The sequence below is a fragment of the Artemia sp. Qi Xiang Cuo genome, chromosome 19, assembly GCF_049724085.1.
Source record: "Artemia sp. Qi Xiang Cuo chromosome 19, ASM4972408v1, whole genome shotgun sequence".
In the NCBI taxonomy this organism is placed as follows: Eukaryota; Metazoa; Arthropoda; class Branchiopoda; order Anostraca; family Artemiidae; genus Artemia; species Artemia sp. Qi Xiang Cuo.
The window spans coordinates 30,528,539-30,555,508 of NC_142812.1; the positions used below are offsets into that span (position 1 = coordinate 30,528,539).

The 26,970-nt window shown below is 32.1% G+C and overlaps 1 protein-coding gene across 1 annotated transcript in view; it reads left to right on the plus strand.

Annotated features, from left to right (window-relative positions):
- The window catches only part of LOC148940718 (neuropeptide SIFamide receptor-like), a 292,968-nt gene that overhangs the window by 92,492 nt on the left and 173,506 nt on the right, over window positions 1-26,970 (plus strand). The window contains exon 3 of the mRNA XM_089105050.1: window positions 26,346-26,531. Coding sequence (XP_088961176.1) covers window positions 26,346-26,531 — 186 coding nt within the window. The remainder of the gene's footprint in view (window positions 1-26,345; window positions 26,532-26,970) is intronic.

Below are 26,970 nucleotides of genomic sequence, written 5' to 3' on the forward strand. Positions count from 1 at the left end.
AAAAATAGAATCAAATAATCTACCAAGCATACAACTACCACTACCACAAATCGGTATCAATAAATTTCTGAAAATCAAAACGAACAGAAAATCAAATAAATAACAGAGTCAAACTCAAAACGACCAGAAATTAATATGAGTAGGGTTCAAAACCCCCCTGTTATCTAAAAGCCAGAATATAATTTGTAGTTTACTGATACATTTTATAAATGTTTTCAATTTTATAACTTTAAGAAATCAAAAATTAATTAAGATTTTAAGGAATAAAATTCAGCATATGTATATTAAACTGACAATGCACATTCATTTGAATTTTTTCAGTAAAGCACAAATTATATTCTGGCTTTTAGAAAGCATAACGGTTTTGAACCCTACTCATATTAGTTTCTGCTCCTTTTGAGTTTAACTCTGTTATCTATTTTAGTTTCTGTTCGTTTTGGGTTTCATTTATTTATTGATCCTGATTTGTGGTAGTTGTATGCTTGGTATATTATTTGATTTGCTTTTTGTTCATTTTTAGTTAAACGGAATTCTTTAATTTGTTTTGAAAAACTTATTTTGTGGAATTTTTTTTAATTAATTACATTAAAAACAATCACCATAAGTTTTAACAAGGGATTACAACAATTCAAAAAACTTAAAAAAGAGAACCTTTTTGAAAGCTACCAGTTATATAATGTCAGCAGGAAGGCCCAAAGATTAAAAACGAACTTTCCTCTCTTGTTTTCATAGGCCCAAAGAGTGAAAATTTGCAATTACTACAAATGATGATTCTCTATTTTGACAAGGGATTACAACAATTCAAAAACCTTAAAAAATAAAACCAAAAGTTTGAAGCTTAGTAGCCTACATATCGTTGTTAGAAAGCAGACTAGCTTCAATAATCAAGTATCTCGAAGAAGACCACAGTATGAATAGACATTAAATTGCGTAAAAAGCAAAAATTGGTAATTGCCAAAATATCTGTATATATTTTAAAAGGGATTACAACAATTCAACCCCCTAAAAAGGAAAACCAAAGGTTTGAAGCTTAGTAGAAATCGGTGTTAGAAATTGGACTTGCTTTAATAATAAAATATCTTTGAAAAAAACACTGTATGTAGACATTAAATTGTGAATCTTAGTGCTTGTAAGGCAAATGTGTAATCAGAGAAATTCTGAAAATACAGCGTTTTGGAGACAAGTTCATGCAAATCATAAAAAGAAAACCTGACATAGGATAAAATATAAACAAACCAACATACGTAAATTAAAATAAAGGTATTGGTCCCAGCAGAAAATTTCAGGGGGATGGGGTTGATATCATAGGTAAATTTTTAGGATCTATTGAGTTGTTTCCAAGAAACTTTAACGAAATACAACGTTTTTGAGACAGGACTATGCAAATGGAAAAAAAAACTTGAAAAGGCTTGTAAAAGAATGAAATTAGAACAAAAGCTTGCGTAAATTAAAGAAAGATGGGAGGTCCTAGCAGGCAATTCCAGAGGAGGAAGGGGGAGTGCAATCAGAGTTAAACGTTTAGGCAGTATTGAGGTATTCTCGAGAGTTCTTAACGAAAATACAGCGTTTTGGGGCTCCTAGCAATCATCTACAGAGGGATGGGTTGATATTAAAGCTAAATTTAAGCCATATTAAGAGCCTTTAACGAAAATATCACATTTCTTTGAGCTAAGACTATGAATATTTCACACCACCGTGACATTATGTGGCAGCCACACCGCCTTAGCAGACAATTACAGGGTGGGAGGGTTATTAATAGAGGTAAATTTAAGCTATGTTAAGAGCTATTTCAAAGGACTATTAATGATAATGGGTCGTTTCTTTGAATTAATGTGAATAATCATGATTTTCTAATATTTTCCCCCTGAGTCTTCACGAAATTGTAAAGTTATTTGACTACTACCACGCACTCATCAATCTTGCCAGGTTGAATTTTCCATTTTAATGATTTTCATAGAAAAAGCAACAAATTCTACATTTCTTGTAGATAGGCACGTGAAACCTCCACACTAAGATTCTTTGATGTGCTGTATTTGATGCTATAGCTTTTATTAAGACCCGTTGCAGTGTTTTAGGGAATGTTTCTCACCTTTTTTCAAAAATCAAATTTTCCTCAATAGAATACAAAACTTAGATTACAGGCAAAATTATCGAAGACTTTTCCACTGATACAGTGAATAACCAATATTTTCTATGATTTTTTCCTGACTCTTCGTTCCCCATCTTTTTCGAAAAATCAAATTTGCTTCAATATAATACAAAACTTTGATTACAGGAAAAATTGTCGAAGATTTTTTCAATGATACCGTAAATAACCAAGATTTTCTATGATTTTTCACTGACTCTTCACGAAATTGTGAAATTCATTGACTACTAACAAAAATTCGTCAATCTTACCGGGTTGAATTTTCCATTTTACATATTTTCATCGAAAAAGCAACACATTCTACATGTCTTGTAGATAGACACGTAAAACCTCCAAACTAAGATTCTTTGATGTGCTGTATTTGATGCTGTATCTTTTATCAAGACCCATTTCAGCCTCTTAGGGGTTGTTTACCACCTTTTCTTCAAAAATGAAATTTAATTCAATAGAATACAAAACTTGGATTACAGGCAAAAGTTTCAAAGATTTTTTGCTGATACAGTGAATATCCCAGATTTTCTATGATTTTCCCCCCGAGTGCTCACAAAATTATAAAGTCATTTGACTTCTACCACCATTCACCAATCTTACCCCGTTGAATTTTCTATTTTTTATATATTTTAATCGAAAAAGAAATAAATTATATATTTCTTGTAGATAGGCGGATGAAACCTTTACACTAAAATTCTTTTATGTACTCTATTTGGATGCTGTAACTCTTATCAGGACTCGTTGCACCTTTTAGGGGCTGTTTCTACATTTTTCAAAAAATCAAATATACTTGAATATAATACAAAACATAGATTACAGGCAAAATTGTCTAGGATTTTTCACTGATATAGTGAGACGCCGAGATTTTCTATGTTTCGCTGACTCTTCACGAAATTGTGATGTTCTCTAACTACCACCACACATTCATCAATCTTACCAAGTTAAATTTTCTGTTTTTTAGATATTTTCATTGAAAAAGCAATAAATTATACATTTTTTCCAGATAGATACTTGAAACCTCTGAACGAAGATTCATCGATGTGCTGCATTTGAGAGATTTTGGGCAAGATTATCGAGAATTTTTAACTGATACAGTGAATAACCATGATTTTCTGTGATTTTAAGTTTTTTCATAACTGTAACAAGTTTTCCTTAATACTAACAAATTTTTCTTAGCAGTAGCAAGTTTGTCTTAACACTAAACAGTTTTTCATTAGAGGTAACATCTTTTTCTTAATAGTACCAAATTTTTCTAATACTAACAAGTTTTCTGTTAACGATATAAAATTGTTTCTAAATACAAACAAATTTTTCTTAATAGTAATATGTCTTTCTTAATACTAAAAAAAAATTTATTACTACTAAAAAGTTTTTTGTTAATGGTAGCATTCTTTTCCTTAACAGCAACAAGTTTTTTCATAATAGTAAAAGAATTTCCTAATATTGTAAAGTTTTCTGTTAATGATAACAAGTTTTTTCATAATTGTAACCAGTTTTTCTTAATACTAGCAAATTTTCTTAGAAGTAGCAAGTTTTCTTAACACTAAAAAATTTTTTCTTAGAAGTAACAAGTTTTTCTTAATACTAACAAAAATTTTACTTAATATTAACAGCATTTTTCTTAGAAGTAGCATGTTCTTCTTAATAGTAACAAAATTTTACTTGGAAGTAACAGGTTTTTCTTAATAGTAACAATTTTTTCTGAAAGTAGCAAGTTTGTTGTCAATGGTAACAAATTTCTATTAGAAATAAACAAGTTTTCTATTAATGGTAGTTTTATCATAACTATATTAAGGTTTTCTTAATACTAACAAATATTTCTTAGAAGTAACAATTTTTTCTTGATAGTAACAATTTTTTTTTAATAATAGCAAGTTTTCTGTCAATGGTAACAAGTTTCTCTTTGAAGTAACAAGATTTCCGTCAATGGTAACAAATTTCTCTTAGAAGTAACAAGTTTTCTGTTAATGGTAACAAGTTTTTTCTTTCATAACTTAAACTGTATGTATCAAGTTAGTGTTGTATGTAACTGTAATATTGTATGTATGTATTTTAGTACATACAATACATAATTGTATTGTGTGTAATAACTGTTAGTATTAAGAAGGTTGTTTTCTTACTACTAAAAAAAATTTCTTAGAAGTAGCAACTTTGTCTTAATAATAACGACATTTTTCTTAGAAGCAACATCTTTTTCTTATTACTAACAAATGTTTTCTAACAGCAATAAGTTTTCTGTTAACGATATAAAATTTTTTCTTAATGCTAACAAATTTTTCTTAATAGTAATGTCTTTTTTAATACTAACAAAAATATTTCTTAACACTCAAAAGTTTTTTCTTAATAGTAAGATTTTTTTCTTAATAACAATAAAGTTTTTCATAATAGTAAAATTTTTTTTCTAATAGTAGTAAGTTGTTTGCTAATGGTAACAAGTTTTTCCATAATTCTAACAAGTTCGTCTTAATACTAGCATATTTTTCTTAGAAGTAACTAATTTTTCTTAATAGTACCACACTTTTTTTTAATAGTAACAAGTTTTTCTGTTAACGATAACAATTTTTTTTCTTTGGGGGAAGGGGAAGAATTCAGAACTGAAGTTTCACTTTTTTCCTCTTCTTTGGAACAATTCGTTTGAAATGTAGGACTTAAGATATTTTTTATTCACTGAGATTTTTCGGATTTGGAGAACATATTTAAAAAATTTAAAAAGAACCATAGCGAACCAAATTGGAAACTGTCCTGGTACTAGTGACTTTACCTCCCTTGATTTTTTCAGAGTCTCTCCCCCCCCCCCCCAATTTCCTTCAAGACATGTGGAGACATGGAGATCTCACTAAATTAATTATCGTGTTAATGTCCATATATTTGTGAATTTTAGTATTCAGGGTGATTTTTCAGATTTTAACAAAATACGGTAAAACTTGAAAAGAACTTTTGCGGGAATTATTGGAAACTGTCCTTGTACAACTGCTTTCACTTTCATGGAATTTTTCAGAGGTCCCCCATGGGTTTTATTAAAGAAATGTGGGGTCATGAAGATCTTACCAAAAATTAACTTTAATGTTAATATTCCATATATTTTTGAACTCTAGTATTCACGTAGATTTTTCAGATATGGAGAAAATATTATAAAACTAAAATAACCTTTGCGAACAAAATTAGAAATTGTCTTAGTCCTAATGTTTTTACCTCACTTTAATTTTTTCAGAGTCCCCCCCAAATTTTTTCTAAGGAAATGTGGAGTCTTGGAGATCTTGCCAAACGTAATCATTTAATTATCGCCTTAATGTCCATATAGTTTGAAATTTAGTATTCACGGAGATTTTTTGGATAAATAGAAAATATTATAAAACTTAAAAACAACCTTAGCAAACAAAATTAGGAACTTTCCTGGTACTAGTAATTTTACCTCCCTTGAATTGTTCAGAGTTTCCCCCTAAATTTTATTAAAGAAATATAGAGTAATGGATATCTTACCAAATTAATTATCGTGTTAATGTCCATAAACTTTTGAATTTTAGTACTCACGGGGACTTTTCAGATTTGCATAAAATACTATAAAAATTAAAACGAACTTTTGCGGGCAAAATTGGAAATTTTCTTGGTACAATTGTTTTTACGTTCATGGAATTTTTCAGAGCTTTCCCATGGGTTTTATTAATGAAGTGTGGGGCCATGAAGATCTTACCAAAAATTAATTTTCATGTTAATATTCCACATATTTTTGAACTCTAGTATTCACGTGGATTCACGTCAGATATCGCAAATATATTATAAAACTAAAAAAGAACCTTTGGGAAAAATGGGAAACTGTCTTAGGACTAATGCTTTCACTTCACTTGAATTTTTCAGAGTCCCCGCCTGAATTTTTTTAAAGAAATGTGGAGTTTTGGAGATCTTGCAAAACTTACTCATCTGATTATCGTGTTAATGTTCATATAGTTTTGAACTGTGGTATTCACGGTGATTTTTCAGATTTGGAGAAAATATTATAAAAGATAAAAAGAACTTAGATGACGCCTCACTTAACCTAACGTAACCTAACATAGTGTGTGCAGGTTAACAAGAAAGCAATAGTACCAAGACATTTTCCATTTTGTCCTCAAAGGTTCTATTTTAAATTTTATAATATTTTATTCACATTTGAAAAATATCCGTGAATACTAAAGTTCAAAAATATACTGACATTAGTACGAAAATTTTACAGTTAATTTTTTGTAACATCTGCAAGACCCTACATTTCTTTGATAAAATACAGGAGGAAGGGCTCTGAAAAATTCATGGAACTTGAAGGCAATTGTATCAAAACAGTGTTCAACTTTGCCCGCAAAGGTTCTTTTTAAGCTTTATAATATTCTCTTCATATCTTCAAAATTGCCGCGAATGCTAAAATTCAAAAGATTGCGGGCATTAACACGAAAATTAAATAATTAATTTTGACAAGATCTCCAAGAGCCTACCTTTCTTAAATAAATTTTAGGGGTAACTTTGGAAAAAATCTATGAACGTGAAAGTATTAGTACCAAGACAGTTTCCAATGCTGTTTGCAAAAGCTCTTTTTAAGTTTTATAATGTTTTCCCCCAAATCTGAAAAACCTCCGTGAGTTCTAGAGTTCACAAGGTATACAGAAATTAAAAGGATAATTAAATGAATTTTTTTTAGCTAGATCTCTGTGACTCCACGTTTTTTTAATAAAATTCGGGGGAAACTCTTAAAATTCAAGGTAGATAAAACCATTAATACCGTGACAGTTTCTAATTTTGTCCCGAAAAGTTCTTTTTAAGTTTTATAATATTTTCTCCGAATCTGAAAAATATCCATGAATACCAGAGTTAAAGGTACGGAGAAATTAATAGGATAATTAATATAATTAATTTCTGATAAGATATCCATGACCATACATTTCCTTAATAAAATTTAAGGGGAAAACTCTGAAAAATTCAAAGAAGGTGAAAGCACTTGTAACTTGTACCAAGACAGTTTCCAATTTGTTCAGCAAAAGTTCTTTTTATGTTTTATAATATTGTCTCCAAATCTGAAAAATCTCCGTGAATACTAAATTTCAAAAATATATGGACATTAACACAATAATTAAATAATTAGTTTTAGCAACATCTCAAAGACTCAACATTTCTTTAACAAAATTCAAGGGGGTCTAAGACATTCAAGGGAGGTGAAAGCATTAGTACTAAGACAGTTTCCATTTTTTTTTTGCAAAGGTTCTTTTTTAGTTTTATAATATCTTCTCCATATCTGAAAAATTTACCTGAATACTAGAGTTCAAAAATATATGGAAATTAAAATTAAAATTAATTTTTGGTAAGATCTCCATGAACCCAAATTTCTTAAACTCTGAAAAATTCAAGAGAGGTGAAAACACATTTTCAATTTACTCCGCTATGGTTCTTTTAAAGTTTTATAATAATTTCTCCAAATCCGAAAAAGCTCCGTGAATAGAAAATATCCTAAGTCATACATTTCAAACGAAATTTTCCAAAGGAGAGGAACAAAGTTACACTTCAGCTCTGAGCCCCCCCCAATAAAAAATTGTTATCGTTAACAGAAAACCTGTTACTATTAGAAAAAATTGTTACTTGTTACTTCTAAGAAAAATTGTGTTAGTATTAAGAAACACTTTTTGCAATTATGATAAAACTTGTTACCATCAACAAAACTTGCTACTATTATAAAAAATTTTTACTATTATGAAAAAATTGTTGTTAAGAAAAATGTTACTATTAAGAAAAAACTTTTTAGCAGTAAGAAATTTTGCTTTGTATTAAGAAAGACATATCACTATTAAGAAAGATTTGTTAGTATTAAGAAAAAAATTATATCGTTAACAGAAAACTTGTTACTATTAGAAACAATTTGTTACTATTAAGAAAAAGAAGTTACTTCTAATAAAAATTTCATTAGTATTAAGACAAACTTGCTAAAACTCTAAGAAAAATTTCTTCGTATTAAGAAAAGACTTGTTACTTATGAAAAAAAATTGTTACCATTAACAGAAAACTTGTTACTTCTAAGAAAAAGTTGTTAGCATTGACAGAAAACTTGCTAATATTAGAAACAAATTCGTTACTATTAAGAAAAACTTGCTACTTCTAAGAAAATTTTGTTAATATTAAGAAAAACTTGTTACAGGTATGAAAAAACTTGTTGCCATTATTAGAAAACATGTTACTTCTAAGAGAAATTTTTTACCATTGACAGAAAACTTGCTACTATTAGAAAAAATTGTTCCTATTAAGAAAAACCTGTTGCTTCCAAGAAAAATTTGTTACTATTAAGAAGAACATGTTACTTCTAAGAAAATTTTTTTTGGTAAGTAAAAGTTTAGTTAGTATTGAGAAAAACTTTTTACTTCTAAGAAAAAATTTGTTAATGCTAATAAAAACTTCCTACTTCTAATAAAAATTGTCAGTATTAAGAAAAACTTATTACAATTATAAGAAGAAAACTTTTCACCATTAACCGAAAACTTGCTACTATTAAAAAATTGCTACTATTATGAAAAAACTTGTTGCTATGAAGAGAAAATGATGTTACTATTAAAAAAAATTTTTAGTGGTAAGAAAAGTTTTGCTAGTATTAAGAAAGACATATTACTATTATGAAAAATTTGTTACTTTTAAGGAAAAGATGTTACTCCTAAGAAAAGTTTTGTTAGTATTAAGACAAACTTGCTACTTCTAAGCTAGATTTTGTTGGTATTAAGAAAAATTTGTTACAGTTACGAAGAAACTTAAAATCATAGAAAATCTTGGTTATTCACTGTATCAGTGAAAAAACATCGACAAGTTTGCCTGTAATCCAAGTTTTGTATTCTATTGAAGCAAATTTAATTTTTTTGAAAAAGATGGAAACACCCCTAAAGGGTGTAACGGGTCTTGATAAAAGTCAAAACATTAAATACAGCACGTTGATGAACCTTAATGTAGAGGTTTAACGTACATGTTGAATTTTCTGCTTTTTTGATGAAAATATGCAAAAAGTGGAAAATTCAACGTATTAAGATTGATGAGTGTGTGGTAGCAGTAAATGAACTTCCCAATTTCGAGAAGAGTCAGGGAAAAATCTTAGAAAATTTTGGTTGTTCACTGTACCAGTGAAAAATCTTCGAGAATTTTGCTTGTAATCTAAGTTTTGTATTCTATTGAAGCAAATTTGATTTTTTGAAAAATGGGGAAACACCCCCAAAGGGTTTAAAGGGTCCTGCTAATACTTACAATATCAAATAAATCACATCGATGAACCTTAGTGTAGAGGTCTCACGTACCTATCTAAAAGAAATGTAGAATTTGTCGCTTTTTCGATGAAAATATGTAAAAAATAGAAAATACAACGTGGTAAGATTGACGAAATGTATGGTGGTAGTCAGAAAACATCACATTTTCGTGAAGAATCAGGGAAAACCATAGAAAATCTTGCTTATTCACTGTATCAGGGAAAGGTCCTCGACAATTTTGCCTGTAATCTAAGTTTTGTATTCTTTTGAAGGAACTTTTATTTTTTGAAAAAAGGTGGGAAACACCAAAAAGGCTGCAAAGGATCTTGATAAAAGTTACAGCATCAAATTCAGCACATCGAAGAATCTTAGTGTGGAGGTATCACTTGCCTATCTACAAGACATATAGAATTTGTTGCTTTTCCGAGCCCATTAAAGAATCTTGGTGTGGAGGTTTCACACGCTATCTACAAGAAATGTAGAATGTGTTGCTTTTTCTATGAAAATATGTAAAATGGAAAATTGAAACTGGTAAGATTGATGAAGAGCACATCAAAGAATCTTGGTGTGGAGGTTTCACACGCTATCTACAAGAAATGTAGAATGTGTTGCTTTTTCTATGAAAATATGTAAAATGGAAAATTGAAACTGGTAAGATTGATGAAGTTGTGGTAGTAGTCATTTAACTTCACAATTTCGTGAAAAGTCAGGGAAAAATCATAGAAAATCTTGATTTTTCAATGTATCAGTGAAAAAGCTTCGACAATTTTGCATGTAATCTAAGTTTTGTATTATATCGAAGCAAATTTGATTTTTTGAAAAAGTGGGAAACATCCCATAAAAGACTACAACGGGTCTTGATAAAAGTTACAACATCAAATACAGTACATCAAAGAATCTTAGTCTGGAGGTTTCACGTCCGTATCTACAAGAGATGTAGAGTCTTTTGATTTTTCGATTAAAAAATTAATTAAAAAAAAAAATTCCGAAAAAGAAGTTTTTCAAAGAAAAGTAATGGTCATTTTAAACTTAAGATCAGCAGATACAAATACTTGTTAAAATTTTAACTCAAAACGACCAGATATTACCATTAAAGAACAAATGAAACCCAAAACGAACAGAAATTAAATAAACAATCATGGCGAAAAACGTACAAAAAGTAATAATATAAATGAATAAATAAATCTTAAAGCGAGTAATGCTTAAACTGAAGATGCAAATCCAGCTCAAAACGAAAAAAATTGCCATTGAAGTATAAAGGAAACCCAAAAACGAACAAAAATTAATTAAACAATCAATGCAAACAAACATAGAATAAATACTAATGTAAATGAATAAATACATTTTAAAACGAGTGAAGCTTAAATTGAATATGCAAATCAAGCTTGAAACGAACCAAAACCACTACAAACAAGAGTTTGGGTATCACCTCCTTCTCTCACTGTAAAAGTCGTAAACCTAATGCGTCATTGGCGCTTTACTGCAAACAAATTTTATTACAGATATTTTCATTTTTACTTAATATTGAAAATAAACATTAAAGTTACAGTACAATTTTGAACTGATGGGCTTTCAGCAATTAATATCATTAAACATCAAATATTCAGTTTAATTTATTAGTTTTTTCTAAAGTTGTTCAAGACAAATATAATTTCACTACAAACAAGAGTTTGGATACTGCCCCCTTCCTTAGCTGTAAAAGCCTGAAGCCTACAACGTCAATAGCGCTTCACTAAAAACAAATTATATTACAAATATTTTCTTTACCAGTTTTTACAGCATTCAAAATGAAAATAAAATTACAGTAAAATAAAATCTTGAACTGCTGGATATTTCAATAAATAATATCATTATATATCAAATATTCAATTTGATTTTGTTTATGCTTTCCAAGACTGCTCAAGACACATAGTTTTCATTCAGTGAAGCGCCAATGTCGCAATTGGCTTTAGACTTTTATAGTGAGAGAAGGAGGCGATAACCATACTATTTTTGTAGTGTTTTTTGTTCGTTTCAAGCTTGACTTGCGCATTCAATTTAAGTTTCACTCGTTTTAAGATTTTTTCATTTACATTACTAGTTATTGTATGTTTGTTTGCATTGATTGTTTATTTAATTTCTGTTCGTTTTGGGTTTCATTCATACTTCAATAGCAAACTATTTTTTTTCATTTTGAACTTGATTTGAATATTCAATTTAAGCATTACTCGCCTTAAGATTTATTTATTCATTTCTATTTTTACTTTTTTATGTTTTTTTGCTTTAATTGTTTAGTTAATTTCTGTTCGCTTTGGGTTTCATTTATTCTTTAATAGTAATTTCTGGTTGTTTTGAGTTTAAATTTTAACAGGTATCTGCTGATCCTAAGTTTAAAATGGCCTTTACTTTTCTTTGAAAAACTTCTTTTTCGGAAAGTTTTTTTTATCGATTTTTTTTTCTTTTTTGATTGCAAAGAGTTTCAAGTTTTGATTATTTCAAAATCAAACTTTTTCTTCAAAATCAAATGTTCGTCAAAACATCAAAAGTAGTATCAAGGTAATAACATCAGAGTAAAAATGGGTTTGTGTCAACCTCGGAGTTTTTATTGTCTAATGTTTGAACTATTTTTAACAAAATGGCTATATCAAAATTTTTATCCGATAAGTTTTAGGAAAAGGGGCGTGGTGGGGGGGGATAATTCTCCACCGATCTCTTTTGACTCTTTAAAAAGGGGACTAGAACTTTTGATTTTCAATCAAATGAGCCCTCTCTGAAGTTTATACAAGTATTCCTTCTATAAGAACCATATATGCCCCTGGGGCATAACTTATAGCGCCTGTGTCCTCGGGGCCTGGGGGGTTGTGTCTATCCCTGAGTTTTAGTATCTGATTTTAGAAATATTTTTAACAAAATAGTCACCTCAAAATTTTTATCGGTTGGGTTTGCGGAAGAAAAAGGCGTGGAGGGGGAAGGAGCTAGTTGCCCTCCGATCTCTTTGACTCTGATTAAGTGAACTAGAATTTTCAATGTCCAATCAAATGAGCCCTCTATGAAGGTTTTACGAGCATCCCTTTCATAAGAACCATAAATGGCTCAAGGACATAACTTACAACTCCTGCCCCAGGGCCCTGCGGGGTTGCGTCGACACCGGAGTTTTCGTTATCTGACCTTTTAACTGTTTAAAAGAAAAATGACTATCTCAAAATTTGTATCGGATGAGTTTGGGGAAAAAAGGGAATGGGGGGGGGGGAGCTGTTGCCATCCAGTCTCTTTTGACTCTTAAAAATTGAACGAAAACTGTTAATCTCCATTCAAATGAGCCCTCTCTGAATTTATACAAGCATCCCTTCCATAATAACCATATAAGCCCCCAGAGCATAATTTAGAACGCCATCCCCCGGGCCCTGGGGGGTTATGTTAACACCGGAGTTTTTGGTATCTGACCTTTGAACTATTTTTAACAAAATGGCTATCTCAAAATTTTTTATCGGATGCATTTGAGGGGAAAAGGGCGTGAGGGGAGAGTTTACCTCTGATCTCTTTTGAATCTTAAAAACCGAAATAGAACTTTCAATTTCCAATCAAATGAGCCCTCTCTGAAGTTTATACGAGCATCTTTTCCATAGCAGCTATATATGCCCCCCCGTTATAACTTACAACGCCTACCCCGGGCCCTGAATGATTGTGCCGACCCCGCAGTTTTGTTAAATGATCTTTGAACCATTTTGAAAAAATACTCTCTCAAAGTTCTTATTGGATGGGTTTGAGGAAAATAGGGCATGGAAGGCAAGGGGGCTAGTTGCCCTTCGATCTCTTTTGACTTTTGAAAAGTGAACGAGATCTTTCAATTCCCAATCAAATGAGCCCTCTCCGGAGTTTATACGAGCTTCCCTTCCATAAGAACTATATATTTCTCTAGGGCATAACATACAATACCTGGCCTCGGGCCCTGGAGGGTTGTATTGACCCCTGAGTTTTCATTAAATGATCTTTGAACTATTTTTAAAAATGGCTATCTCAAAGTTCTTATCGGATGGGTTTGCGGAAAACAGGGCGGGGGGGATGCTAGTTACCCTCCGATGTCTTTTAACAATTAAAAATTGAACTAGAACTTTCAATTTCTATTCAAATGAGCCGTCTCTGAAGTCTATACAAGCATTCCTTCCGTAAGAACGATAGATGTCCCCGAGGCATAACTTAAAACGTCTGCCCCCGGACCCTGGGGGGGGGGGTGTCGACGCCGAAGTTTTGTTATATGATCTTTGAACTATTTTTAACAAAAGGGCTCTCTCGAAATTGGATGCATTTGGGATAAAGTGCTCTTAAAAAGGGCACTAGAAGTTCTCAATTCCCAATCGAAAGAGCCCTCTCCAAAGTTTAAGCGACGACACCTTCCATATGAAGTGCCTCTGGGGAAAAAATAATAAAACGTTGGAGCCCTATGGCCTTTACTATAGGCAACGCTATAGCGTTGCCTTTGATATTTAAAATCGAAAATTCAACATAGTAAGATTGATGAACGTGGGGTAGTGGTCAAAGAACATTAAGAGTCAGGGAAAAATCATAGAAAATCTTGATTATTCACTGTATCATTAAATAAATCTTCGACAATCTTCGACAATATTGAAGCAAATTTTATTTTTGAAAAAATAGGCGGAAAACACCCCTTAAAAGGCTGCAACGGGTCGTGATAAAAGTTACAGCATAAAATACAGCACATCAAAGAATCTTAGTGTAGAGGTTTCACGCGTCTATCTACAAGTAATGTAGAATGTTTTGCTTTTTCGATAAATGTATGTAAAATCGAAAATTCAACCGGGTAAGATTGATGAATATGTGGTAGTAGTCAAAGAACTTCACAATTTCGTGACGATTTTGGGGGAATATTTTCGAAAATCATGGTTATTCACATCAAACAGTTCGTGGTAACGAACTGTATAGTAAGAACAACTCGTCTCAATAGTAACCGAAACTCTAAAAAACAGAATTTTGATATGAATAGATATATCAAAAGAATTGAATTTTCATGCTGATTTCAAATGTATAAGTTTCATCAAGTTTGCTTATACCCATCAAAGGTTACGATCCTGAGAAAATTTGCCAGATTTTCAAAAAAAGGGGAAAAACACCCCCTAAAAATCATAGAATCTTAATGAAAATCAAACCATCAGATTCAGCGTATCAGGAACCTTACTGTTAAGGTTTCAAGCTACTATCTGCAAAAATATGGAATTATGTATTTTTGCCATAAGAAAGATCACGGATGCGTGTTTATTTGTTTGCCTTTTTTTTCTTTTTATCACGGGTGATTGTATTGACCCAGAGGTCCTAGAATTTTGCTAGAGGGCTTATTTGAACAGAAATTAATTAAAAAACAAAAACATTTAAAGGTAGAATCACTTTTACAAAAAATTAAGTCACAGAAACGACGCATTTTTATTAATAGCCTTTCAGAAATAGCTCTTAATATGGCTTAAATTATCTTTGTTAACAACCCTCCCACCCTGGAATTGTCTGCTAGGGCGGTGGGGCTGCCACATATTGTCACGGTGGTGTGAAATATTCTTAGTCTTAGCTCAAAGAAATGTGATATTTTCGTTAAAGGCTCTTTGTATGGCTTAAATTTAGCTTTAATATCAACCCATCCCTCTGTAAATCCCTCTCTAGGAGCCCCAAAACGCTGTATTTTCGTTAAGGACTCTCAGAAACACCTAAAAAAATGCCTAAAAATTTGCCTCAGATAACATTCTCCCTCCCTCCCCTAGAATCGCCTGCTAGGACCCCCATCTTTCTTTAATTTACGTATGTTTTTGTTTATGTTTCATCCTTGTATAAGCCTTTTCATGTTATATTTTTTTCCATTTGCATAGTCCTGTCTCAAAAGCACTGTATTTCGTGAAATACCTCAATAGAATATTTAGTCCAAAGGTTATAGGGAACATTAGTAAGCAATAAAATCGTAATTATCCATTAATTACATTTGTTGCAATCATAAATGGGCCCATACTGTAGAATTTTGGCTAAAAAGCTGAAGGTTGTGAATGTGACAGCCTCCATCATATACGAAACAACTTCTGTCGCTGTGCTTTAAAGTTGCTCTGTTCATTCATTTGGGAAAAAAATGTTTTCTTTTTTAAATTAAATTTCATACAAGGTAAGAGTATGGCCCTAAAATCTTAGAAAATCATGGCTATTCACATTAAGTCACAGAAACGGCGCATTTAAGACTTCGTTCATCCATATTTCTGAAGTCATTAGCCGCTCGGAGACTGGATGAAAGGATCTGAATGAGACGAGCTTCTCGTCCAAACTGATGTCACAACGACAGGAAGGGCAGATGCCATGCTTAAAGGGTCGCTTGTTACTAGGTCCCGTTACGCTCACCAAGTAACTGCTTTAGTCCTTCATATCCTTCGGCACCGAGCATATGATGTATATGATGCTGAGAATGAAGAGAGCGACAATGAGGTGCTATCTTTCGACGAAGGTGTGAATCAAGAAAAGAATTTAGCACTCAGTTTAGTTACTGGTCAACTGTACTTGATTTTTTGAACTGATTTTGTTGATTTCGTACGATCCATCCGCCAGGCAGATTTTATGCTTTATGTCAATGTTCTGCGAAAGATTCTGTCATAGATATTCGCTCTGGACCACACAAACTATGCCAGATGGCTGTCGGTGCCCTTAGAGACATGATTTCCCTCAGTACCCAGAGCCCAGCTGTATTTTGTGAGTTTATGAAAGGAAACTTCACAGTTCGAAAGACAAAACGTACTTTTTCTTCCATGGCAATGGATCAAGCGCAAGTAAGTAACAAACTCAAGTAAAAAGAACGCAAGTGCGCAAAAAACGCAAGTAAGTAACAAACTCTTTCTTGAATTCGCTATTTGGATGCACAATACAGAAATTTAATTCAAGAAATTATGAAAAAAAATGTAAGTAAGTTAGTAACAAACTCTATGCTTTTTCAGCATCAATTTTCGGATATGTTGAATAAAATAGGTTACGTGCGCGCACGTAACCTCGTCTAAATTAACCCTAAAAAATGAAATAAAGCTATGTCGACTTTGCATATTTTATTCAACATATCCGACAATTGATGCTGAAAAAGCATAGAGTTAGTTACTTAATTACTTACATTTTTTTTCATAGTTTCTTGAATTAAATTTCTGTATTGTGCATCCAAATGGAAAATTCACGAAAGAGTTTGTTACTTACTTGCGATTTTTTCATAATTTCTTGAATGAAGTATCTGTATTGTGCATTCAATAGGTGACTTCAAGAAAGGGTGTGTTACTTACTTACAAATATTTTCATATTTTCTTGAATGAAATATCTTCTTTGTGTATCCAAGAGGTGAATTCAAGAAAGAGTTTGTTACTTACTTACTTACTTACTTACTTACCTACTTCCTACTTACTTACAATTTTTTCATAATGACATAATGAATTATCCAACAACAGATGTTGATAAAGATTTTATTCATTCTCATGCATAGATTTTGTTACTGTTACCTCATTCGTGGGACAAAAGATGAATACAAATTCCTTTTCTTACATATCCTATGTTTTGATAGATATTATAAACTTCTGATACGATAGCATACTCTAAAAATATTGGATACATAACAATGTAATACATATTATATTTTTAATGAAATAATTCTATGTAGAATATTAATACAAAATTATATTATGACACATAGTCATACACATGTTCACTCTTAAACATCCAGAAACGATGGTCCCAAGATATAGAATAGTTTTCACCATGTCTAATGCATTTATCACGATTAGGTATGTCCTTAGGTATCCAGTGCGCGAAGAACCTCACCTCATCTTCAGGACGATGATAAACCCCTTCAAATTTAGGACACTTAAATTCTTCTAGATTGAAAAGTGGAATCCTAGGGTTACACTTTTGAATTAAAACTTTATCTGTAGGTACATTACCCTTTACATAGAGTGCTTCAACGCCGAAAAAGCTGCAAATTTCACTGACTTCCTTCTGGACATATCTAAGTTCCTGGCCACTAGTATTAAGTTTCGCAATCACCTTATTGTAGAATCCCCATCTGTTTATATGATGTAATGGAGTACTCCTTAGGCTTTTATCATGCTCAATCATGCCATAGCTCACCAAACAACTATAGCACTGAATTTCTTCGATTACCATTGGCAATAATAAAAATGCACATTCAAATATAACAACACAATAGGATTTTTTTAAACCAATAAATTCTGTGTCATAAAGTCCTGTCATCTTAGAAATTATTAGTACAGTTGTGAGGATGAGAAATATATTATCAACATTCTATACCTTTGCTCGAGGCTTCACAGAGTTTATGCTAGGGAGATAACTCCTGAAAACATCTGAATTCATCGTGTGAAGGAATTATAAGACTCTTAAGGTTATTGCGGGGAGGAGTCATAGTACTCTTGGTATCTATTGTAAGCAAATGAAGTCGGGATAGTATAAATTTTTTTTTAATTTCTGTATTGTGTATCCAAAAGGTGAATCCAAGAAATATATTTTGCCATTTTAAGATACTTACAAAAAAAAGATAAAAAATAAATAAAGTTGAATAATTTTGAAGTTAAAAAAAAAATGAATTAGAACCATCAGTCCTCATCATTATGAGTATCCAAAAGTGGACTTAAGTTTCACATTTGAACTAGAGAATTGTATTTTCCATAATTTTGTTACAAGAAACTATATTTTTCTGTCAAAACCCTTATTACCTCAGATTTTACGGAAATAGTATTGTTTGTCGATCCAAAAATAGACTTAAGTTTCACATTTGAATCAAAAAATTGTGTTTTCCATAATTTTCTTACAATAAACTAGAGTTTACGGTCAAAAACCCTTAATAGCTTAGATTTTACGGAAATAGTCTGTCTGACAATAAATGTACGCAAATTCCGTTTTCTACATATCCGATATTTCAATAGACATTCTAAACACTTGATATACTAGCTTACTCTAAAAAATAATTAACACATAACGATGTAATATTTTTAATGAAATAATGCTATGTATAATATTAATATACAAATATATTATGACACATGATTAATATCACTGATCAACTTTGGACATTCTGAACCTGTTCCATAAAATAGTTCACCATGTTCTCTCTTGATATTGTAGTTATTGTCTTCTATTAGTTCGTAATCAGTAGAATAATCATTATTCCATTTTGAACCATACACAATTTTTACTGGTGTCTCATGAACAGGCTCAATATGCTTTTCGTCTTTGGTATTATTTGATTCATTGACTGTTTGATCAAGGCCAGTAACGTTTGCTGGTGCTTTGTTTTTCATCATTTCATCTTTATATTCCGTAGTGATATTTTCTGACAATGCTATTTTTATTTTTCTGGCAATTTCACTGTCTATTAACATATTATTTTTACACAGGTAACAGTTTCGGCACGTAAACAAGATATGGTTTACGATATTAGTAGTAGAATAGGCCTTTCTTTTATTAGCCTTCCGTTGAATGCTAATACCCGAAAGCTGATGATTGGATGTATCCGTATGTAATGTGTTACCTGCAGCAGTAGCAAGGAGTTGTCCTCTATCATCAACAATTATTTTTATGTTAGCATTCTCTTTGAGTGTAATCATCTCTGGAGATCTCAATCTTGCATAACCACCATCATAAGAGTTGAATGTTTTCGGTATTCCAAAGAAATTTAATTCCTTACTGTCATGACAATGCATGCATACATTTCCAATTGTGCTACCACTTGTACTTGTTTCATAGGTTAAATACTTCTCCTTGTTGGCATTCAATGCTACAATAACCTTGTTATGTGAACACACTCTATTAAAATGTTCCATCTTCACTTTTCTTTTTTTTAAAGATATGACTTATGTGTTTATCGTTCCACTGCGTAAAAAATACTGATTTAATACATGCAATAGACTAGGTAGTGTCGATAACCGGTCATAGAATATCAGTGGGAGAGCCACATCGTGTCTCTGACCAATCATAGAGCGCAATTGTTAGAAACTTAAGCATATTTTGACATTTTAAGATATGTACAAAAAGAAAAAAATAAATAAAGTTGAAAAATTTCGAAGTTTAAAAAAAAGTTTGTTTTTATGAAAAAAAAATATTGAATTATTAGTTCAGATTTTATGGGTATAATTTTTATTTTTCAATCCAAAAATAGACTTAAGTTTCACATCTGTACCAGAAAATTGTATTTTCCATAATTTTCTTACAAAAAAACTACAGTTTATGGACAAAAACCCTTATTAGCTCAGATTTTAAAGAAATAATTTATTTTTTCGATCCAAAAAAAGGACTCAAGATTCACATTTGAATCAGAGAATTGTATTTTCCATAATTTTCTTACAAAAGACTATAGTTTACGGTCAAAAACCCTTATTAACTCAGATTTTACAGAAATAGTTTTAGTTTTCGATCCTAAAAAGGACTTAAGCTTCACATTTGAACCAGAGAATTGTATTTTCCATAATTTTCTTACAAAAAACTAGATTTTACGGTCAAAAACCCTTATTAACTCAGATTTTACAGAAATAGTTTTATTTTTCGATCCTAAAAAGGACTTAAGTTTCACATTTAAACCAGAGAATTGTATTTTCCATATTTTTCTTACAGGAAACTAGAGTTTATGGTCAAAAACCCTTATTAGCTCAGATTCTACAGAAATAGTTTATTTTTCGATCCATACCTGGACTTAAGTTTCATATATGAACCAGACAATTGTATTTCCCATAACTATCTTACAAAAAACTAGAGTTTACGGTCAAAAACACTTATTAGCTTAGATTTTACGAAAATAGTTTTATTTTTTCCATCCATAAATGGAGTTAAGTTTCACATTTGAACCAGAGAATTGTATTTTCAATGATTTTCTTACAAAAAACTAGAGTTTACGGTCAAAAACCCTTATTAACTCAGATTCTACAGAAATAGTTTTATTTTTCGATTCTAAAAAGGACTCAAGTTTCACATTTGAACCAGAGAATTGTATTTTCCATAATTTTCTTACAAACAACTAGAGTTTACGGTCAAAAACCCTTATTAACTCAGATTTTACAGAAATAGTTTTATTTTTCGATCATAAAAGGGACTTAAGTTTCACATTTGAACCAGAGAAGAGTTTACGGTCAAAAACCTTTATTAGCTCAGATTTTACAGAAATAGTTTATTTTTTCGATCCTAAAAAGGACTTAAGTTTCACATTTGAACCAGAGAATTGTATTTTCCATAATTTTCTTGCAAAAAACTAGAGTTTACGGTCAAAAACCCTAATTAGCTCAGATTTTACGGAAATAGTTTTATTTTTCGATCCTAAAAAGGACTTAAGTTTCACATTTGAACCAAAGAATTGTATTTTCCATAATTTTCTTACAAAAAACTAGAGTTTACGGTCAATAACCCTTATTAGCTCAGATTTTACGGAAATAGTTTTATTTTTCGATCCAAAAATGGACTTAAGTTTCAGAGTTGTACCAGAGAATTGTATTTTACATAATTTTCTTACATAAAACTAGAGTTTGCGGTCAAAAACCCTTATCAATTCAGATTTAACAGAAATTGTTTTATTTTTCGATCCAAAACAGGACTAAACTTTCACATTTGAACCAGAGAATTGTATTTTCCATAATTTTCTTACAAAAAACTAGAGTTTACGGTCAAAAACCCTTATTAGCTCAGATTTTACAGAAATAGTTTATTTTTTCGATCCAAAAATGGACTTAAGATTCACATTTGAATCAGAGAATTGTATTTTCCATAATTTTCTTACAAAAAACTAGAGTTTACGAACAAAAACCCTTATTAGCTCAGATTCTACAGAAATAGTTTTATTTTTCGATCCTAAAAAGGATTTAAGTTTCACATTTGAACCAGAGAATTGTATTTTCCATAATTTTCTTACAACAAACTAAAGTTTATAGTCAAAAACCCTTATTAGCTCATATTTTCCAGAAATAATTTATTTTTTCGATCAAAAAATGGACTTAAGTTTCACATTTGAACCAGAGAACTTTATTTTCAATAATTTTCTTACAAAAAAAACTAGAGTTTACGGTCAAAAACCCTTGTTAGCTCAGATTCTAAAGAAATAGTTTTATTTTTCGATCCCAAAAAGAGTTTAAGTTTCACATTTGAACTAGAGAATTGTATTTTCCATAATTTTCTTACAACAAGCTAAAGTTTATAGTCAAAAACCCTTATTAGCTCAGATTTTCCAGAAATAGTTTATTTTTTCGATCCAACAATGGACTTAAGTTTCACATTTGAACCAGAGAATTGTATTTTCCATAATTTTCTTACAAAAAAACTAGAGTTTACGGTCAAAAACCCATATTAGCTCAGATTTTACAGAAATAGTTTATTTTTTCGATACAAAAATGGACCTAAATTTCACATTTGAACGGGAGAAATTTATTTTCCATAATTTTTTTTACAAAAAACTAGAGTTTAAGGTCAAAACCACTCATTAGCTTAGATTTTACAGAAAATGTTATATTTTTCGATCTAAAAAGGGACCAAACTTTTGCATTTGAACCAGAGAAGTATTTTTTGAATAATTTTTTTACAAAAAACTAGAGTTTACGATCAAAAGCCCTTATTAGCTCAGATTTTACAGAAATAGTTTATTTTTTCGATCCAAAAATGGACTTAAGATTCACATTTGAATCAGAGAATTTTATTTTCCATAATTTCTTACAAAAAACTAGAGTTTATGGTCAAAAACCTTATTATCTCAGATTCTACAGAAATAGTTTTATTTTTCGATCCTAAAAAGAACTTAAGTTTGACATTTGAACCAGAGAATTGTATTTTCCATAATTTTCTTGCAACAAACTAAAGTTGATAGTCAAAAACCCTTATTAGCTCAGATTTTCCAGAAATAGTTTATTTTTTCGATCCAAAAATGGACTTAAGATTCACATTTGAATCAGAGAATTGTATTTTCCATAATTTTCTTACAAAAAACTATAGTTTACGGTCAAAAACCCTTATTAGCTCAGATTCTACAGAAATAGTTTTATTTTTCGATCCTAAAAAGGACTTAAGTTTCACATTTGAACCAGAGAATTGTATTTTCCATAATTTTCTTACAACAAACTAAAGTTGATAGTCAAAAACCCGTATTAGCTCAGATTTTCCAGAAATAGTTTATTTTTTCGATCCAAAAATGGACTTAAGTTTCACATTTGAACCAGAGAATTGTATTTTCCATAATTTTCTTACAAAAAACTATAGTTTACGGTCAAAAACCCTTATTAGCTCAGATTTTACGGAAATAGTTTATTTTTTCGATCCAAAAATGGACTTAAGTTTCACATTTGAACCAGAGAATTGTATTTTCCATAATTTTCTTGCAAAAAAACTAGAGTTTACGGTCAAAAACTCTTATTAACTCAGATTTTACAGAAATAGTTTATTTTTCAATCCAAAAATGGTCTTAAGTTTCACATTTGAAAGCTACGATCGTAATGAATGATACTTGTTATCAGAAAAAATGTCAATTGCCAAAAAAAAAAAAAAATGGGAGGGGGGGAGAGGGGGCCCAAACAGTTGGAGGGAGGGGGCGCCCTTCAAGTTTGGGGATAGGGGACCTATGGAGGGTTGATGTCTCTGCTGGTTAGGGTCATTGGTGCTTATGATCCTTGATGGTTCGTACTCACATACACCTTACTACTTGATTTGCAAGGATTTCTATTGTTTGTTCTGAATTTCTTTATTAAAATTATTTTCTTGCCATCTACATCTCTCTTAGTATCAACTTTTTAGTATACTATAACGTTGGACCCTATTTTAAACTGACAACACTGTTCAAACGCCATTGAGGTTACCTTAACTGCTAATCACTTTAACCCTTTTTCTCTATTGTCAAGTACATACTCTGGAAAGGTACCAAGGAACATAAGACAATTCAGGAACCAGTGGGGAATCCCCGCTCGTGACTGCTATTAACTTTAACCCTTTTTCTCCATCGTCAAGTACATGCTCTGGAAAGGTACCAAGGAACGTAAGGTAATTCAGGAACCAGCGGGGAATCCCCGCTCGCTTGGAAAGGTACCAATGAAAGGCAAGCAAAACTCTCTCCCATCCCTCCAAAAATATTTTATTCAGAGAGTTCCTGTTAAAAAATTATCCAATCACTAATTAGAATCAATCACACTCCTATTATTCAAACATTAATTAATGTCGTTCATAGTGTCCAATTTGCGAATTCCTTATCCCTTTTTGCAAATGTCGATCAAACAATTCCGATTGTAAAAACGTGTTTAATCACATTGCTTGGAAAGGTATCCATAAGTACATGCTCTGAAAACGTGCCAAGGAACGTAATCTCCCCAAACACGTCAAACTCTTTCCATGTGCAATTGACAACAATAGCAATAATCTGCCATGGAAAGGTGCCATGGAACGTAAAGGCCCAGAAACTTAGAGTTGGCCCAGAAACCTGTCTGGTTGAAAAACTTGGAGTTGAAACAAATTTGTGTGGGGAATCCCCGTTCATACTGCTATCTTTTTTGCAATGTTTAAGAACAGGAGGGGAATCCCCACTCGTCTGGAATGGTACCAACGAAGCTTAAACAAATAGCACGTAGTATCATAACGTGTTTAATCACGTGTAGAGGTCCCATAGAATAACAATGAAAGGAACATAAGCCAAGCAAATCCATTGTCTCTGCAAATAACATGGAGATTCCTAGGGGCGTGAGCAAATAGCATAGGAATTCCGATGGGCGTGAGAAAATTCCATAGATACTTACTACTCTTATTATTGCTTGACTAACTGTTAGCTGATCGTGTCAGGAGTTAAAGATGGGGGGCTGCCGCCCCCAAACCCCCGCTCTTGAACATTCTTGTGTTAAGGATTTTAATTCCTGAATACTCAAATCACGTCGTACAGGGTGCCTCCTAATCCCTGTACGTTTTAAGGTTCGAACTTTTGACTCAGCCTCTTTAACAGCCCCCCAACTGCACCTCCTAATCCCTGTACGTTTTAAGGTTCGATCTTGTGACTCAGCCTCTTTAACAGCCCCCCCAACTGTGCCTCCTAATCCCTGTACGTTTTAAGGGTCGACCTTGTAACTCAGCCTCTTTAACTCTTTAGAAAACTTAATTTTGTTCAAATAATTTAAAAAAGAAACTGAGTTTCTTTTTTAAACTTTAAATTTAGTATATAAAAAATTTCCTCTGACGGGGAATCGAACCCGGGTCTTCCACCTGACAGTCAGGAGTATCGACCACTGCACCAAAGACACACAATCATAATTGTCTTTTTAGTATGTGGAATCTATTTTTGACGCAAGCAAACCCCCACAAAACTTGATATTTTGTTTTTGGAGAACAGGGAAAGAGTCATCAGATTGAGCTGAATTTTCGAGGATAAGCTCCCAGGCCCCGGGAAAGCTTATCCTCTAAATTTCAGCCCGATCAGACAAAAAGGGGGGCTGTGGTGGGAAAATGTAACATGGGCTCTTATAGGAAAACGAGGTTTTTCGTAAATGTAAATTCGGGGGATAATTTTTTTCGGTCTGAAAATATCAAAAGGCCCTAACAGGTCAAATTCTGCTTCGAATGAGTCCTCATTCACCCGGATCAGTTGCCAACTGTGGCCTGTAGGCGTGGCTAACAAGAAAAAAAAAATAACTTTAAGTGGCTATATTTGTTTTTTGGAAAACAGGGAAGGATTGATCGGATTGAGCTGAAATTTCGAGGATAAGCTCCCGGGCCCTAGGAAAGCTTAACCTCGAAATTTCAGCCCAATCGGACAACGTTAAAGGGGGGCTGTGGTCGGAGGGTCGAAACTTCCGGCCCACTTTTACCCATGAAGAGAAGGTCGGAGGGGGGTGAAATTTTGCACGTTTCTTAGCTGGAGCTTGGTCTACAAAATCCGATCACCGCTGTCTCTCTGCGACCGCTAGGAATGGAAATCGCTTAACATTGTGGTTGGTCGCCTCTTTATAGAGGCACAAGTGTGCCTCCTTGACTTATAAAAGTTTTAAAAATAGCCTGTAAATACTAAAAACATAATTGGATCGAAACGAAAATTACACAATTGGAATTGGCATTGCTGAAAAACAGACAGGAAACTTAGAGCATCTCACGTTAAACAACAAGCAAAATCACTTTTTTGCATGGGTTTATTTATGTTTCCTTTTTTTTCTTCATTGCTAGCAGGGCACTGGAGCATCATGTAGAGCTCTTTAAGGGCTCATTTGAAAGAAAGTTGTAATATCTACTGCCTTTTATTTAGTAAAAATAATTATACTGAAATAAAATGCAAATTTTGACATAAAGTTGAATTTTCTTATTCAAGATAATATAACACACGTCTACAACACATGCCTATATGACATACATATATCATGTATATACTATCATATTTGATTGAATCCGTTAGCAGAATCCCTGCGGTTCGTTCTTTACTAGGTTCCAGCAGATCATGGTTACAGCGTCTGAAAACTAAATAAGAGTGTAGCCTAATATAAGTAAGGCTCCCAGAATTCATAATTCTCCGGTCAAGAACATTTTCAGGGATACCCTTACCAACATTAAATCCACTGGGCACATGCACCATCTGTAACTTGGCTCCTGTGTAGTCACTATTTTGGCCCTCTCACCTCTAGTCAGTAACCATTACCCTTGGAGCATTTTAGACACTATAAATGCTTATCAAATTTACCATAAAAGAAATTAGATCTCGAATGAGATTCAAGTCGTTGGAAAAACAGAAGACATTTAAAAAATAAGAAACCTATATACCGTGGAGGGACAGTCAATAATGGCGCTGCCCAATCAAAATTTTCCTAAGAATACTATGATTTTGCTACGAAGAAAAATGTCTAAAAATAAATATTCTTTTTGGTTTATGATTGGAGGTTGCAATGATTATAAGGGTAACTCTGTAATTGTTCCGTCCCTGGAGGTATTGTTTTGTCTTGACTTATTTAGAGCCTTGATGTACAGCTGAGGTTTTCCTACAGGAATGCAGAGAAGAATGGCCATCCCGAGAATCAGAGAATCTTTACTTTTTAGTTGTTCACCTATCTATTTGTTATATCCTGCCAATGTTAATTATTGGAGTTTGTTATACCTTCATCGGGACAGTAATTTGCAAGAGAAGAACACTGGGTGAGACATCCAATGGCAGCTCGACTAACCAATCAAAGGTAAGTAGAAATTAATTTTTCTCGTGAACAGGGTAAGTACGTATAGAAGGGGCATTCTTGCTCTTTTCACTAGCCAAAGGTCCTAGCAAGAAAAAGAAAGTAATAAAATAACCAGTTCTTTTGACGGCTCTTTAGCTTGCAAAAAGACTCCTCCTTCCACTTGGTTGATCCCTTGGCCCTCACCAAGGATAATTTATGGTCTTATGTATCCTCTCAATATCATCCCCTCCGCTGTTATATTTTCTAATTTTGGCGATTCATGCCTCTGGACCTTGCAGGCATCATGATGTATCTCATTTCTGTTTTATTTTAGTTTACATTTTTAATCCTGTAGCTTTTATGCTTCCAATATTATTGTGCATGAATTTTCGAGATTTAGTTTGAGTAGTTTATCTATAAATCTACTCGAAAGATACATAAATATTTAAATAAACACACG